Source organism: Leguminivora glycinivorella, chromosome 7 (assembly GCF_023078275.1).
Source record: "Leguminivora glycinivorella isolate SPB_JAAS2020 chromosome 7, LegGlyc_1.1, whole genome shotgun sequence".
Taxonomy (NCBI): Eukaryota; Metazoa; Arthropoda; class Insecta; order Lepidoptera; family Tortricidae; genus Leguminivora; species Leguminivora glycinivorella.
This window is the reverse complement of record NC_062977.1, coordinates 22,778,099-22,796,076: the sequence shown is the minus strand read 5'-3', so window position 1 is coordinate 22,796,076 and position 17,978 is coordinate 22,778,099. Positions and strand designations below refer to the sequence as shown.

Below are 17,978 nucleotides of genomic sequence, written 5' to 3'. Positions count from 1 at the left end.
CATTGTTGTTATCAAGGTCCAGGTTTAATGTCTAGTTTTACTTCTACTATGCATCATTTGCGGACACGCCCCTTTAACATAGCCTTGTACCATTGCTTTTTCAATAAATCTATTCATGCATAATCCATTGTCTCCTATTCGCTCAACGGATTTGTTTGTAATTTGTAATCGAGGCCTTCGGCGGCGCGTGCGCGTTCCACACTCCACTCACAACCAAAAAGTCTTAACTCCCTACAAGATTTACTATCATAAGCTGATTTACTTTGAAGCTGTTTCCCTACCAGTTTAATTCCATCCCTTTCTAACGTGACCAGTTGGAAAGGGACGGGTGCTACTATCTTATCTTATCTTATCTTAAATCTGCGGGGGCCCTTACGGATACACTTCGACCCATCGGGATCTTTTGTGCAATTACCCCCTACGATCCTAAGATCCTTCAGCTATTCAGGAGCTTCTCGACCATCTCCACGTATCGGATGATGAGGCTCATGGGTAGCTCTCTGAAGTCCTTCGGTGCCAGGTAGCCTGCTCCAAAGTTCTTCATTCTTTGTCTGGCGAGGGCGTGACATTCACACATTAAATGTCTGACGGTCTCTTCCTCTTCGCCACACATGCGACAATCAGTGTTGTCGGCGTGTCCCATCTTGGCCAAAATTCCTTTGACCCCGTAATGGCCTGTGAACACCCCCGTTATAATTTGGAGTTGTCTTTTGCCTAGCTTCCCTAGCTTTTTGCTCCATCCAGAGTCTACCCTCTGCATAAAGAGCTTTGAATGCTTCAGACCAACCAGGGCATCCCACTCTTTTGGTGACTAGCCTTTGTTTGGTCTTTCATAGCCATTCTGATGGTTCCTTGTGAAAGGCCCACATAAGGTTCCGGACCTATGAAGTTGTCTTCAGATCCGGCCTTGGCAAGTTCATCAGCGTTTTCATTGCCAATGAAGCCTTCGTGCCCCGGTATCCATACCAGTTGCACCTTGTTTTGCCTTCCAAGCTTGTTAAGAGCTTGGATGCCGTTTAATACCAGTCTAGAGGTAACTCTGGGCGATGTGAAGGCTTTGAGTGTCGCTTGACTGTCGCTGAGTATATAGATAGTCTTACCTTGGATTTGTCTAACTATATTCTCATGTACACAGGCAATTATTGCATATGTCTCGGCTTGGAAGACCGTGGCATAATTGCCCATGCTGATACTACCACTGTAGTCATTTGCATAAATGCCTGCGCCCGTACCAGATGCCATCTTGGACCCGTCTGTATACCAGATGATGGTGTTGTCATCAGGGGTGGGTGTCTCCAGACCCTCCTTCCATTCGGCTCTAGTATGGACTTTGGTTTTGAAGTTTTTGTGGAAGATGAATTTCGGTTGCATTTTGTCGCAGCCCATACTCATCAGCCTTCCCATAGAATTGTTGTATTCCATGCTTGTGTGTTTAGTCTTCGGCATGCTATCGCTCCAGAGGCCTGTTAAAGCCAGCCGGTGTAGCGATTTCAGTGCCTCAGACTGTATCACTAGATGTAGCGGCGGGAGATCCAATAGTACCTCCAATGCTGCTGTTGGCGTCGTTCTGAACGCACCCGTTATAGCCATGCATGCTGTCCTTTGTACCTTCATGAGGACATCCTTGCATGTGCTCAGTAATGTCCTTGGCCACCAGGCCAGGCTTCCGTACAGGATTATAGGTCTCACCATCATGGTGTAGATCCACCTTAGTACCTTTGGGTTTAAACCCCATGTTTTGCCGTAAGCTGACCTACACATTCCAAACACTCTAAGTGCCTTGGCTGTGGTCAGTTCGACGTGTCTTTTCCAGTTCAGTTCTTTGTCTAGTGTTACCCCTAGATATTTCACTTCATTGGAAAGTTCAAGTACCCTTCCATAGAGCCTTAGTTGCTCCATGCCAGTAAGGGCCCTTTTCCTGGTAAACGGTACTACCACTGTTTTGCCTGGATTGATGGAGAGTTGTTGGTGGTTACACCACCTCTCCACTTGCCTCAGTGCTGTATTCATGATTTCTGACACCGTTCCCGGGAATTTCCCGTTTATGAGTATCACTAAATCATCTGCATAACCCACTGTATATACTGGGCCCCTATTCAGTTCTTCCAAAAGTGAGTTCACTACCAGGCTCCATAGAGTCGGAGAGAGAACCCCACCTTGTGGACAACCTTTTGTTGCTGTGGCTAGTAATTCTTCCCCCATGAGGGAGGACTTAATTAGCCGGCTGTTCAACATATTACCTATCCAGCGGCAGATGGTAGGTTCTATGCCATGTTTGAGTGCAGCATTATTGATTGCACCATATGTGGTGCGATCAAAGGCACCTTCGACATCCAGAAATGCAGCAAGACATAGTTCTTTGTTTTCTATGGCCTGCTCCGCTCTAGTTGTCACCAGGTGTAGTGCTGTCTCCGTGGACTTGCCCGGCTGGTATGCACATTGCAAGCGGTGTAGTGGATGTCTCTTGAGCGGACCATCCCTGATGTGTCTGTCCACGAGTTTCTCCAAAGTTTTAAGGAGAAATGATGATAGACTTATGGGCCTATATGATTTGGCTTCTGTGTAATCCTCTTTGCCTGGTTTGGGCAAGTATGTTACCTTTACTAACCTCCATGCACGTGGTACATGTCCGAAGGCAATACACGCTTTGTACAGTCTACTCAAGTGGGGTATAAGTACGTTAGCGCCTTCTCGTAGTAGTATGGGGTAGATTCCATCTGGCCCCGGGGCTTTATATGGCTGAAATGTCGATAATGCCCATTGTATTTTGTTGTGGTCTACTACCTTTTTCGACGTGTCCCAATTATGCCTGGTCGTGCGAGTGCACTGTTCCGTAACACTAATTGGTTCATCGTCTGGTACACTCTGATTTATTATCGAGCCTGGAAAATGTGTGGCACACATCACCTTGAGGGTCTCTAGTCCCGTTTCAGTCATTCCACCATCACTCCTTCTAATAGAGGTGAGTGGGACTGACTTCGTTGTGGCTAGTGCCTTCGTGAGTCTCATGCCTTCCGGAATGGAACCGATTTGATCGCAGTGGTTTTTCCACGCTTTCCTTTTCGCTTTCCTCACTGCCTTGCTATACTCTGTGAGTTTTCGCGCGTAGAGCTCAAAATCATTACTTCTTTTGGCATCGTTGAAGACAGCCCTAGTTTCTTTCCTGAGTTTTGCTATCTCCGGATTCCACCAGGGTACCTTCTTCGCCAGGATTTTCTTTTCCGGGCAGTTATTTGTCCAAGCCGTATGGACGGCTTGCCCTATTTTGTCAGCTTCAAGTTCTATGTCAATAATAGAGTTTAGCTTACCATTGGGGTTTCCCAGGTCCGCCTTAAGGTCATCCTTGAACGATAACCAGTTGGTATTCCTGGGATTCCGTTTTAGTATAACTTCTACTTTGATTTTAGTGGTATACCTAAAGCATATATATCTATGGTCCGATAAAGAAATCTCCCCAGAGACATGCCATGAACTAACTTTATTACTTGCGTTGTTGGACGCTAGCGTTATATCAATGACCTCACCTCGCCTAGCATTGACGAATGTCGGCTCATTGCCTTTATTTAAGAGTTGTAGTGAAGAGCTTACCAGGAATTCCAGTACCTTCTCTCCTCTTCTGTTGACATCCGAGCTTCCCCAGATGACGTGGTGTGCGTTCGCATCGCAGCCGATGATCAGGTCAGTGTTCGCCCGGCTGCCGTAGTCAGCAAGATCCCGCAGTTGTGTGGTGATGGGATCCGCCGCCTCGTAGGGAAGGTAGGCTGATGAGATGACTAGTGCCTTACCCCCCTTTATTCAGGATCTTGACCGTGGTCAGATCCCTGGAACAGAAAGCATTTAGAAGCATAGCATCAATGCCGGTTTTAACATAAATACATGTCCTCATATTACTCTCGGGGCAGATATACAGTATCGTCCCGCCAGTACCATTTAAGCCTCTTATCTCTCCCTTGTAAATATATGGTTCTTGAATAAGAGCAATGTCGAACTTGTCGCTTTTTAGCTGCCTAGCCAGAAGGGCAGTGGCGGCCTTATTGTGTTGTAAGTTTATTTGTACACACCTTAGCCCCTCCATTACGGCGGTTAGTGTTTGGCGGTGCTGAGATCAGCGGCCGCCTCCTGGACCGTGTTGTCGCAGGACATGGGCGAAGTGGTGCCCTCCAGGTAGAGTTCCTCCAGACCGCGCAGGTCCTCCGAGCCCGCCACCGATAGGATCGGTGACGACTCTCGGGTCCAGCGCAGCCCGGCGAAACTCTCCCCGACTAGCACCACTTCCCCCGCCTCTGACCGGTCCCGAGCCACCTCCGCAGGAGCGCCAGGCGGCGCGTCCCGCTCCGGGGCCTCCCCCGTCGCCGCCCCCGCGGCGCCCGCAGCCTCATTGGCCACCGAGTCCCCCTCCCCCCCGTCCGCGCCGGGCTCCACCCCAGCCTCTTCATGCTCACGCTCCTTCCCCGTCTCCAGGAGCTTGAAGTGGCTGGTGTCGAGCCCCGAGTGAAGAACGTAGCCGGCCTCCCTGATGACGTCAGCTGACACCTGGTCCATCAGAACGATGCGCCTGGTGTTCAGCTCCGACATCACGGTGTCGACCACCTTCCACTCGTCGGTGCGGAGTTTAGGGTTGCGCCTCTGCATCACCCGCAGAGCCAGCGACACGTCCTGGCTGCCATCGATCGCCGTACGCCAGGCCATCTTGACCGGCTTCGGCAGATCTTTAGCAGCCACGACTTCAGGCGCCGCCCGCCGATCTCTCCTCTTCCGATCACCGAGCGGAGCCATCCCACTGCGTCGCTTCCTCCGCAGGTGATGTGAAGCGCACCCCCCGTGACAGCACCTAGTGTGATGTCGGGCATAGGATCGGCCGCCTCGTCCAAAGCTACGAGCAGGACGCTCACTATGGCCGACCTATGCTCCAACATCACCTTTTCCCCAGGAAAGGCCACTGGGACGATAGCCATCTTCTCGCTCGCCGCTACCTCAGCAAACGTCCCCCCCACCCTCGTTCGCTTGTGGTCGCCAGCGAGCAGAGAAGAGTCGCCACTGGCCCCCAGTGACCTCTTGTTAGGCTGCCTCCCCGCCCCACTAGTGGAGGGTCCGGCCCCCACTTGCGCGTCCCTATTCTCCCGCGCCTTCGCACGCCTCTTCTGCCTCCTGGTTGGGGCTACTCCTCCACCCGACTGCGCATCCGCACCCTGGGGTGCAGTAGCGTCGTCTATGGCGCCCGGAGCCGCCCCACCAGAATTTGGAAGCGGTGCGTCCCTCCCGCAGTTGGCCGTTGCTCCGCGGCCAATCCCCCAGCACCAGCGCTAGTCGGCTCCCCGAGGGGTGCTTGCTTTGCGCCCCCACTCTTCAACCCTAAGGGAAGAGACGGGTTGGTGCTGTTGGGATGGCCAGCTCCGCCGTGGCCCCTACGCTTCGCCCCCGTCCTTGCGGACGTCCACGTGTTGCCGCTGCCAACGCTCGTGGATCTGTCACAGACAGCCCCACTATTCGCTGGTGCAGCAACCTTTGCGCTATGCGCCTTCGCCTCATCCCGTACGGGTACGGCGTCCCCTCCCCCGTCGTTATAGGTACATTAGTATCCATACAAACATTGAAAAATTTCAGCAAACTGGCTCCCCACCCACCACGGAGCCACACATTTGGAATGCATTGAAGCATTAGGGCTACCAAGTCTGCTATAGTAATCCAGGATGCGTTGTCTGTGAATCCGCACGGTGCCAAAACCCTGGTCAGCTCCTCAGCCGACGCAGTGAATCGTGCTCCGCCGATTACAGACCCCTACACCCCAGAGAACTAACCTTGTGGCCATCTGACTGGACACGGCAGCCGATTGATCCTAGCTGGCTAGACTAAGACCGCCCGTGTGAGATGAATATGGAGCCAAAGGAGCTTCGCCTAACAGGGATAACGACCGCAGACCCCTGCTTCGCCTAGACTCCCAGGATCTCCTTCTCCACCCGTACGGGTCCCCGCGCACGGCACAAACACGCGGGTGGCATTCTACCGCCTCCCATCCTTCTTTGTGGATGGGAAGCCCGCTGCGACATGCCACGTCATCGCCTACGGCTGATTATACGGGATATGGATCGTTGTTTGCCATCATCACCCCACCCCTACAGACTCGTCCTCATGAAGAAGTCGAGCCTATAGCGATGTCGCCATGCTGGCAAACATTGCGACCCATCTGAGGGATATGGATAGGTTGGGATTACACTAAGGGTGTTTTACAATGGTTCACTCACTTGGCCCAGTTGGAGATGCAGTCATCCGGATGACAACACCTACTTCCGGTCCTTGTGTCCGCTCCCTTGCAAAACTCGCCCTACGATGGTTCAACTGGTTGTTTCCGTTCTTACCTGTTTCTACGGTAGAACCAGGCAGTTAACAGGCAGTAACCTCGGGAAGGAGCACAACCAGTTTTGCCTCGGGGATCTCTGCAACCTGTGCTACTCCCGAGACCATCCACCATGCCAGCTACCGGACAGGTAGCTGACATAGAGACAGACCCACCGCAAGAAGCGACCGGTCGCAAATTATCACTTGCACATGGACCCGCCTCCGCCCAACGGGTGCTACTATACTTAGCTAGCTTGTTTTGCTTTAGCGATGTAAACTTGACTGATTTAGCGACTGCCAGTTGATGGGTTGTTTTATTGTCGATGCTAACTGTGTTGTTAAATTGTGCTGTATTGTTTCTAATAGTTTTCCTTACAGTAATCTTCGTTGGCTACTAGCTACTAATTGTAATCAAATTGAAACGGAAAGATTATAACTGAATCAGGATTTTTTATCACATTTCACTAAAAACATGTCTGTGTGCGGAAAATAACTAAAACTAATATATTGGATTAAGTAGTATTTTTAGTTAGTTTAGTAAGTAATTAATAATTGGTCGGTAATCTTGAATTAAAATGGGTAATATACATATTTGGTCGACTTCCAAACATTTTCAAAAACGACTTCACTTTGTGTCTACTGTTACTGAGAACACCAGGACAGTGACAAGGTTTAGAATACAAGATACAATTCGATATTGCTATTAAAATCATGATTTATTCAACGGAAAGAGAAGTCACGAACGTTAAATCCATAGTCTCGAATACTGAAACAACCGGAGGTCATAAGGTAATCACTTTATCATCGCCGCTACAGAAAGCGCTCCGAATAATTTGCTTAACGTTTAATTTATCAGTCTATCTCCCTCTCCCACAAGGCGAATGTCAGAGACGTTAATAAAGCTGTGTACATGTTGAATTACAATAAGAAAACAACTTTTTCATTGTCGACCTTGACATCTCTTGTTTAAGTAATTGGCTTGATACTTAATTCGTTTCCATATTTACTAGGCATTGTACTTAAACATTTTTATGCAACTACACATTTACTGTTTATATTATAGTTAAATCGAGAACAATAAAGCTTTTTCGACAAAGGACAATTTAGACGGGAGTATTTTTGTATTATTGAAGTATGAATTTTATATACTTTAACCCACAAATCCATACTAATATTATAAATGCGAAAGTAACTCTGTCTGTCTGTCTGTCTGTCTGTCTGTCTGTCTGTCTGTCTGTCTGTCTGTCTGTCTGTCTGTTACGCTTTCCCGCTTAAACCACGCAGCCGATTTTGATGAAATTTGGAACAGACAATCTTTAGACCCTGAGACAAAACATAGGCTACTTTTTATTTCGAAAAAAAGGGATGAAGGGGTTGAAAAAGAGGTTGAAAGTTTGTATGGGATTTCTTAATTTTAAAAGATAAAACCATGAAACTTTATATTTTAGCACTTGATAAGAAATCATTAAACATATATTTAAAGTCACATACAGGTCGAACGCGATTAATTAACATTATTTTTACCTTTAAAATAAACATGGTGGGAAATAAACATTAACTAAAAGCGGGTAGATTATATTTATTTGTCTACCCCGAACATTTATATAAATTAATATCGGGTAGTTTTGTGTTGTTTACATCTCCGGTCACATTTTGCTGGGACGTCAGTCTTCCGCGACCACGGCCAGTGAAACCTGGCCGAAACGTTGGGAAAAAAGGTAAAAATAATGTTAATTAATCGCGTTCGACCTGTATGTGACTTTAAATATGTGTACAAAGCGCGAGAACTTAAAGTGTTATATCATTAAACATCTTGATAAGGGATAGGGATAGGGATAGCGATAGGGATAGCGATAGGGATAGGGATAGCGATAGGGATAGGGATAGCGATAGCGATAGCTATAGCGATAGCGATAGCGATAGCGATAGCGATAGGGATAGGGATACGGATACGGATAATATGGGTATCGTTAGAGGGATACGGATAATCGGTCGGCGGTCTCTTACAATCAATGTGCTCTAAGACGATCGTTGTTTGCTTGCTTGAAGATTACGTTTGCGATAAGTATAAGCAAAATGTAAAAAATTGTAAGGGATAATAGAAAAAAGTACTTTTTACCCACCGATCATAGTGTCGAAATACGGGCTATGTGGGATGTTTATAAAGGTTTCCCCAGCGTATATAGAATTACCTACGCTGTGGTCGATGTGTAATATTTCTACAATCATTGCAAGCAAAAGTATTATGTGCAATCGAAATAATCGCAGATAAATATACCTACAGAGAAACCTAAGGATCCAAATGAAAATCTTAATGAATACTTTTATTACGCGGGCGAAGCCGCGGGTAAAAGCTAGTTACAAATAAAAATCCTTGAAAGTTAAAACATAAATGAAAAGGTGCAACTATTAGCAAGTAGCAATTTCTTCCAGAAATACACCACAGTCAAAGAAACAGGTCTTACATGTTTTTAAGTAAACTTGCCGACTGTTCAAGTCCGCCTACAGCACATATTGCGTTGTTAACAACTAAAAACTTCGACTGGTTTTATATGAGTAATAACACCAGTGGGTAAAACATTTACTCGTAAATGTCGATTACTTTAGGTGGCATAATTGTTGAATGTTGAGTAACTGTCGTACGTATGTTGTGAAAAATGTTGTTAATATTCGGTTAGCGTCATTTTAGACTTTCCTATACTTAATTTAATAAGTCAAAGAGAAAGATATAAAGAAAATTAATTAACAGATATAAAGTAAATGAATTGACCCTGACGTCACTCCTCAGTATCTCATAGTTTTTCTATATTAGCAAATCGTTTTGACAGTTCTTAAAAAGAAGCTGATTTGACTAGTAGGAAACTAGCCTATTATGTCATGTGGGGTACAGAGGATTTAGTATTTACTTCGAAATTGTCAGGCATACTGTATAACGTAGGACTTAGATGATGTAGAGGGATTCTCGGAATATATTTGTTCTTCTTTAATAAACTTTTCTTTTAATGTCTTAGCGGCGGCACCACACTTTAATATAGTCTACTTATTATGGTATCATTATTAGGTTACATCTGTCGACATCTTTAAAACATTAATGCATTCATTGATGATGTCGATATTTTGTAGTCCTTTTGAAGATCGGCAGAACGCGTAAAATGCCTAGTTAATGATGACAAGCACAATTAGCTTTTGTAATTACCTGTATATTTTTCTCCATTAATGCCACTAAAGGGCAACCGCTTTGCACCGTCTTTATCTCTGTCTCACTGAATATTCCATCGCCTTATCTAAGGTTGTTTACGTACTCACGGTACAGTGCGGCCAGCCTAACTCGTTCTCTACATTCTTATTGCTTGTCAAGTTACATACTCACGACTACCAATGTATATGGACCTACATCTTTAACCACGTATGTCAAAGAGTCAAAGAATATAAGTTGACGCATTCGGAAGACCGAAAAGCATTTCTGGATGAGACTAACTCAGTATATTATGTAGCGTACACAAAGACACGAATAGTGTTCAGAAGTGGGCGACAGGAGTAAAATGATGATACTGACAATGTCAAAGAAACATTTTTATAATGGTTTTGAGAGTTACGTAAGCCTTTGGAACGTAATCCCTTTTATGTTAATAAAACACGCCGTACATAATAATGATGACGTTCGCGGAAGTGTAGGCAGCTTTAGCCCTACGTGTCTTTATTAAAAACAACTAATTATAATGTGACTTAGTAAAAAAAATAGCAGATCCGCTTCTAATCATTTGAAGGACGAAGACGAAGATGTTAGAGAAATTTGTGTTCCTAAGCCCATTGATATTTTGGAAGCCTTTATAGAGGTAATATCGCTCGAAATTAAACGATAATGTTGCAAACATAGAAGGGTAATGAATTGCATGTATGGACAATATTCTTGAAGCCTGGAAACATTAGAAACTCTTCAAATCGTTGGAAAGTTCCCAGAACAATATTGAGCTTGAAGTATGTCACGATCATGACACATATCGATGGAATTCCTCACTGCGACCGTTTCAGAGTTCCCAGTCACCCCCCTGACCGTGTGTTCCCTTCCCCAATCATGTTCAACGTTTAATACAACCAGTATAACGCTTCTCTTCGTTAATTTGTATTTGTTATAAATCTTAAGATCAATGTTTGAGTGGTCCGAGCGTTCAACCCGCGGACTTACACCCCTGAACCGCGTGACGTCACCGGCATGCAGTAGCCAAGTGCACGCACCGGGTGCGCGCGCGCTCGATTGTTTACCCCGACGTAACACCGCGCAGTTGCCAGCTCGCGCTCGCCTCCTCTCACTTTCGCGACGAGCGGGACGCCACTATCGCGCGCTCGCTCTAAACTAGCGGTGCTCGACTTTTTTGGACGTGCAGTTTTTTCCGTACGGGTTTATTGTTTATAGTGGAACTGTAATGTAGATTTTTTTGTTTCGATTTACATTCATTAACGTGGTTTTGTGCGTTTTTGGAGCGTTTACTTATAGTATGATCTAAATGGTAGTGTACGGTACGGTTCGAGAGGAATTTCGACGTCTACTTTGATAAAAAATAATGAAGAGGAGCTTCCTGCTTCGATAAAAACTTTAGGTTTTAAATAAACATTCATGTTGGGATTGTTGGGTTGCCAAAAAATGGAAAACCGGCACAAAAGGGCGGAGATATGTAGAGCGACAAATCCTGATCTTTCCTGCAGGCCTAGCACATGATGGCCGCGGGAGTATGTCGCCGCGAGATAGACTACCTGTCCTTATGTCATTAATACAATTAGACAAAGACGTGTCATCTATCTCGCGGCGACATACTCCCGCGGCCATCATGTGCTAGGCCTACAGGAAGATCATTTCTCCAAATTTCATTGGAGTCTATTTATTTAGGTCTTATCTATAATAAGGTTTATAAGTAGTCGCCATAGTTATGCTGTCGCTACAAATCCAAACATTTAGTTAGTTTTAAGATATTATTTGGAAATTTCTAAAATCCTGTAACACTCGTGAGGTTTCCATGCAACCCTCAAAGGGCCGAAAAATTCTGAGGTGTAACGGTCAATCCTATAAAAGTAAGATTGTTTAATTCTGCATATGCCTCCTTTTTACACCACAGACGTAAAAACTATAATTTCTTCCATAAAACACGTGGAAACGTCGCTTCCGCCGCCCGCGGTACAAAAGACATAAACGCAACCGCTCGTGCGCTTGAATTGCCGCGTTAACTTTTAATTGGCCGTTATAAATAAAAACAAACCGGACCACTCCCGTTTATGAGTTCATAACCATCATCATAAACGACTTTGTGTCTGTACCGATAAAGAGGGGCTTAGGCTTATTTCACGTGAGGTAGCTTGGCCCCGATTCGATTTAACTGTTGCAAGAGGATAATAGAATATAAACGTACCTGCGAAAATATTGTATGGTATCGATTAGTCTTGGATAATTTCTATTGCGTTATTGCGCTTGCTTTGGGACTGGGTTTAATAAGCTTTAGCCAAAATATTTGTTTACTGTTTTGGTTAGCTTGCATTTAAATTAAATCTAATTTGAGTAATTTGAAATTTTCAGTCACTATCACTATGCTTATCAAGAAAACCAATTCCGTCTGTAAAGGTTTAAACCAAAATCTGGTCATGTCAATGTCTCAGAAATGTAAGAATTTCAAAATAATATGACGCACTTTTCAAAAAATCAGGAATTTCAGCAATCAGTATCGTCAGTGTTTCACTGCGATATAACATCCAAATTGTTTCAAGCGACGTTGCGCTGTTTACGCAGACGAATAAAAAAACGTGCATATTAAGACACCAATACGTAACAACTACGTCTGTTCCGGTTACCAACATGACTTCACTTATTTCCACTGCTCAAAGAACCAGATCAGGACACTGCACCGCTCCACATTTTAAATTCAAATACGCAAATTCCCGGACAAAGTTGCGCCTTCCGAGCTCTTTGTCGGGCATATCTCTACATAATATCCCGCTGTTGACTCGCTGCGGCTTTTCAGGCATAATCTATTTGAGTTGTGCATGATGGAGGCTGTTGGACAGCCGATGTGTTCCATTTCATGAGCATTTTTCGCCTCGCGTTCGGGTTTAGTAGTTGATATTTCACGTTAATATTCGCTAGGTGCACAAGTGGAGCTTCCCTTATTTTGTAGGTTTCTCTATGTTAAATCTTATCAAATCAAAGAGTCAAATTAGTTCCAATTGGCAATTTTTGGGCGAAAGCGACATATCTTTAACCGTCCTAATCTACCTCTGACATCAACCACTAAAAATTTAGGCAACACAGAATAAAAAGAAACCTTAACATTAGGTACTTTACTAGTAATCAATTTTAGGCAAGCCGGTGGGAATCGGCTTGTATGGACCAGCCGCTGCTGGTAGATATTTCGACAAATGATTATTTTTATAAATATTGATCCAATTACTTTCACTAAGTGATTGAGAACAAGTGGATCATAATAACCAATCATTAATCCATTCATTCAATGGTATCAATTCAAACTATACTTTCAATTTCGTTTGAGTACTTAACGGCCAAGTTATAAGTATTGATTTTGATACGTTCAGTGGTTAAATTAAAGTGGATCATTTGAACAGGAATATGTATTGTTTATTCATGATGTATCGATTTTGAAGAGAGCTGTAAATGATTGTCAAAAACGTCCTCTTAATTTTAACACACAGTCACACACTCGATTAACAGAGGCGGTGGCGGTACAGTCAGTCCTCGGTACAGTCGACTCAAAAATCTATCGAAATATTTTTAGTGGGTATTTGACTAATCTTTCAACCGCTTAGATTTTTTGCAGAGCTAGTATCGCCGGCGTCGAAGATATACGAAGAGTGTTATTTATCAGACTTCGGCGAAATGAGCTTGATATTATTTGCCTTGTACGGATTTGATTAGGAAAGAAGGCTTAATCATAATAATACGTGAGTAACCAATTAACCATTTAAACAAGTTAAGATTATAAAAGGCCCTCAATATTTATAAGATAATTAAACAACACGATGATCGCCACTTGTAACGTCACGTCACACAATAGAAAGTGAAGCGTGCGCCCGCGCAGCGTCGGGCACTAGAAAGCTGCCCGTCAACCCGCGTTCACGAAACCAGGCGAAGCGCATTCTTTCACATGCACCCGTCTAACATATTTAAAAACTTATGTATATGGATTAAGGTCTTAATTTCAACATTATTTTAGCTTTAAGAACTTAGGGTTATTTTTAAGGACGAATTGCCATTTAGTGTGAGATATTCAGATCGCAGGCATTTAAAATGGCCAGGAGGACCAATGTGAGTCCGTGATTGGTAAGAAATTAAGAATCTCAAGGTCATGGTTACATTGGTTACCTCGGGTTCCTCGATAACTTAATCTTGTATAGTCTCAAATATCAATGGCTATGTGAAATAACAGTGACATTGGCTTGACACTGACAATTGTTTGCCTATTATTTCTGGATTCATAAGTAACATTGTTTCTCAGCGGCAATACTTATTTCCATGTTGAACATGCTATTGGCCACTGAATATGCCTCTACTGAAAGGCGCTAGACATGCTCTAGATATTTTTTACCACCTCGGCCGCTCCGATACATCTGATGGTGGGATTTGAATACACGTCAAGGGCGCCATTTTTACGACGCATGTAATGTAAAGATCAGTGACTGCTGATTCGTTTTTATCTTATCTGTCGCATCAGTCGAGTGTAATGCCCTATTGCGATTGCCACACTGAATCTAGATTGACAAGTAAGAAAAACAAGCATTTCCCAGTATTGTTTTACGCATGTGCACTGACGTGCATCGTACTACTGCAAATATTAACGATTGGATAAATACAAATATGTATGTATTTTAAATTGTGAAAGAGTTCAATATTTACTTGTAAACAAAGCTATTGATAAGATTCGGAGCTTAAAAAATAAACGCCGGTAAATGCGTGATAAACTCATACCACTTAACCAGAGCCATAACCCAAGATCTTAATATAAAGTAAAGACCGCTAACCCTCATATCTACCCCACACAATCATCAACCATAACCACATGCGTTATACTCCACAATCGCTCAACAATGACTAGGTGACCATGTCGCCCGCCGGGATGTGCCGTCTGCCAGGTGCGCGGGCGCAGATGTGGCGGGTTCGACAACCTTAATGGGTAGAAATTAACTCCCCGCCAAAATTAACTCATTTTTATAACATTTAAGAGTCTATTTTAGACAAGGATCAAACGGTGTTGAGTGACCAATCATAATGTCGTTTGACATAGGGTAACATAATAGTGGCGTTTATGACCTGTCTGAATAAATGTGCCTTTTATAGTATCGCACTTATTTAATCACTATTAAAACGTTGAAAATAATGACGTTATATCATAAATTGTCTCTCTTTCAATGATAAACTTAATTACATTTTAGGTCTATTAATCTGTTAGGAAAACTCACTTTCGTTTAAACTATACTGACTTGGCACTCTTTGCAGAGACTTTGGGAAAGTTGGGAAACAGTTCTTAGGATCTCACTCAATATTCAAGGTTGATCGTAAACCAACATATTCTATTACTTTCTCTGTCAATCGGTATTTTATTGGAGAAGCGCGTGCGCATTGAAGATTTAATAAGAAAGTGAAATTAATAAACGATTAAAGGAAAAGTCTATCTGATTGACCGATCACTATAACCGAATTCAAAGAAGCAAACCCATCCACTGCAATGTATGCAGGAGAACCAAATAGTTAGATTATAGGCACCATTATTTAATTTCACTTCTTATAAGTTGTAGCCTGTTTTCTGTAAAATTTCTAAATATGTTTACATTTTTGTCCCAACTTAAAAGTTGTATAGATGGAAAAGTGCGTTGTCACTTACTTAATTATTTCGCAACTAACTCTTTCAAAACGACCACCGTGCTAATGTAACAAAACAGGTTGCGTACAATTTCAAAGGAGCAGACAGGGGGCATTTGACCGGCCGCTTGCATTGCCAAGGTCGCCTCAGACCCTTTATTCTCACCGTTTACCAAGCATTCTGTTAAGGCGAAACCACTATAATCTAAAGTCTGTAAATGGTATGGTCAAGGACCTTTGGTTTCAAGTTCTTCTCTAATTCCGACACGCTTACGCTTTAGCACCGCACTGTTACATATATCAGTTGTAGCATTTTTAAATAGAAGCGGTTTTTAGACTCGCTGTTTTTTTAGACTAACCGAATGTCAAATCAGGTTTCGAAGCAGTTACCGACTAGAGAAAGGCTTCAAGACTGCTAATGTCAACTTTTAGCAACCGTATTATGTTAGTTAACTTCTTGAGTTGAGACACAAACGGTTTCACAATAATATTTAAAACGATACGGTGTATAATCGAGAATTATAATCACTAATCACGATTTTACAAAAGCTCTGGCTTAACGTTCTGCTCTTCAATTCAATACAATTTTTGTACGCAAATTACCTACACTGATGATAAAATAGAAGATATCTCGCTGTCGATGTCGTTCGGGAATAATAATCAAGGCACCACCTGCAATACACGCCACCGTATCTTATTCACTTTTATTAGCACTATAAACGATAAATATGCTGATTGCGGTTATTACACCTAAATAACTTGAGCACGCTTTAAAGCTGGTAGTAAACTTGTCCTAAGCATTCATTTTCATTCATTAACTATCAATTGATCAGCGTTTTGTCAAAGCGTCATGATTAATAGTTCTGTTGGGAATTGTTTAATTAGTCTTTAAACAAACTATAATTGACTGCACGATTATACGTGGTAATAATAATCACTGTTCAGCTAATAGTCGACCAAAATTCTCGTAGGGATAAAACTTTAACAATGTTGATCAGAGGCAAGCCGTCGCAGTAAAAAGCTTATCTGGCAGTGGAACTATCTCAATTTCGTCGAGATGAATACTTAAAACTTGGCTTGGCGCTGCTCTCTAACACTGGGTGATATTCCAATACCTAAGCTAACTGGGGATTCTAATTCCGCCAGCAGTCCGGTACAATTCGTTTTAGTGAGATCCTTTTTAGAGATTAGAAATACAGTGCTGTATTTCACAAAGCAGGACTAGACTAGATGTTTATTTTTCCGTGTCACTGCAATGACAAAAACCGAAGTTTCCCAAAACGTAGAAACCAATTCAGACATACTTTTGAACATATTTCGAGCGTGCATATGTATGATGAATTTCAATATGCAGTGAGTAGCTGAGATTCTTAGAAATGTGGTGATTTTTTAGACGTGAAGTAGGTAGATAAGAACGGCCCCGGGTTCTGAAGCAACAACTGGACTGGATGTTCGCTGAAGATGATTAATGAACTTGAGGTATTTCGAATTTCAAGGACGTAGTTTCTCTTAGTGCTGTCAATCCTCGCGCTTTGCGCTCATAAAGAGAACACACAACTCCAGTAGATATCGCGCCAGGATAATTTTGCTCCGACAATACAGAGTGCTCTTGCGGTGGCTTCCGGCTACAATATTCAAGCCCTACACCGGTGCACTGGACGTTTGCCAATTTCACTTTTGGAATTTCGAGGTCTGTCCGCGTTGCATCCGCTTCCATTGTTGTTCAGTTGGGATTATTTCTCTGTGCTGATTATAAGATTAGACAAAATTAGAGATTTTAGAAACGTGCCTAAGCGAACGAGCCCGTGCGAACTCGCATGCGATTTTAGTTATATTGCGGGCAGTAGAGGTTACATACAATTTTGCACAGCCATCAAATACCGCAATGTAATAAAACTCTTATGCGAGTTCTCGTACCGTCTAAATGAGCCCTAATTTAGTGCGTAACTTGAAAATAGGTGCGAGTAATTTTCAATGCCGATACGGTAATAACATCAGCTAACGACTACATTTAAGACCTGTAAAATATAAATCTACAAAATCAAACCTAAGATTAATTCCTGTCAATCAGGGTTATTTCTTAGAGATAATAAATATAAAATATGAATTGCTTAGACGATTCGTATTTCTTGAACATTTGGACCCTTGTCAGATCAAGCTATGTTGGCAAAGATTTTAAAGTTTGATTTGCCCGACTGCGCTTGTAAATATCATGAATGTCATAGAAGTTTGACGTACACTAGCAGGACTATCAAAATGGCTGCTAACTCATTTTGGTATGACTCTAGAGGTCTATAGAGATTTGAAGAACTTTAATTTTGATCTTAATACTAATAAGAACCTTCCTTCTTTCCAGACGGAGTTGTATGGCATAAAATGGCGTAAGCTAGTTTGGGGCGAGAGCACCGGCGGCGGCGCCGAGGGCGAGGAGGGCGCGGCGCCGCTCGCCGACCCCGTCATCAGCAGCTATGCTCGCTGCCTCGCCGGAGACATCCTGTGCGTCTGGCGGCGCGTGCCCGCCCCCCAGCCGCAGGACATCTATGAGATGAGCGCGCCGCCCGCGCCGCCGCCGCCGCTCTCGCTCCGCGCCGCCAAGGAGCTCTGGATCTTTTGGTACGGCGAGGAACCGGACCTGAATGGTCTGGTTGCGCCGGAGCTGATTGCTGGACGTGAGTACTTTTCTTTTTTATCTGTACGGCGTGCGCATTAGGACTTCTCTAACACGTACGGTCAACCAATTTGAATCCTAGGCCACTCTAAAACCCTGTGTTAGTGACACTGTACA

The 17,978-nt window shown here is 43.5% G+C and overlaps 1 protein-coding gene across 1 annotated transcript; it reads right to left on the bottom strand.

Annotated features, from left to right (window-relative positions):
* Nucleotides 1–3,784: 3,784 nt before the first annotated feature.
* LOC125228407 lies at nt 3,785–4,719 on the bottom strand. The gene is made up of 2 exons (XM_048132970.1): nt 4,062–4,719; nt 3,785–3,821 (listed from the first exon to the last, which is right to left on the bottom strand). Exon 1 carries the CDS (start codon nt 4,687–4,689, stop codon nt 4,084–4,086), a length of 606 nt encoding a protein of 201 aa, XP_047988927.1. The 5' UTR covers nt 4,690–4,719; the 3' UTR covers nt 3,785–3,821; nt 4,062–4,083.
* Nucleotides 4,720–17,978: the final 13,259 nt, after the last annotated feature.

What these genes read in the sequence shown, in the direction of transcription:
- LOC125228407 (XM_048132970.1), bottom strand. Translation starts at nt 4,689, where the DNA reads ATGGCCTGGCGTACGGCGATCGATGGCAGCCAGGACGTGTCGCTGGCT.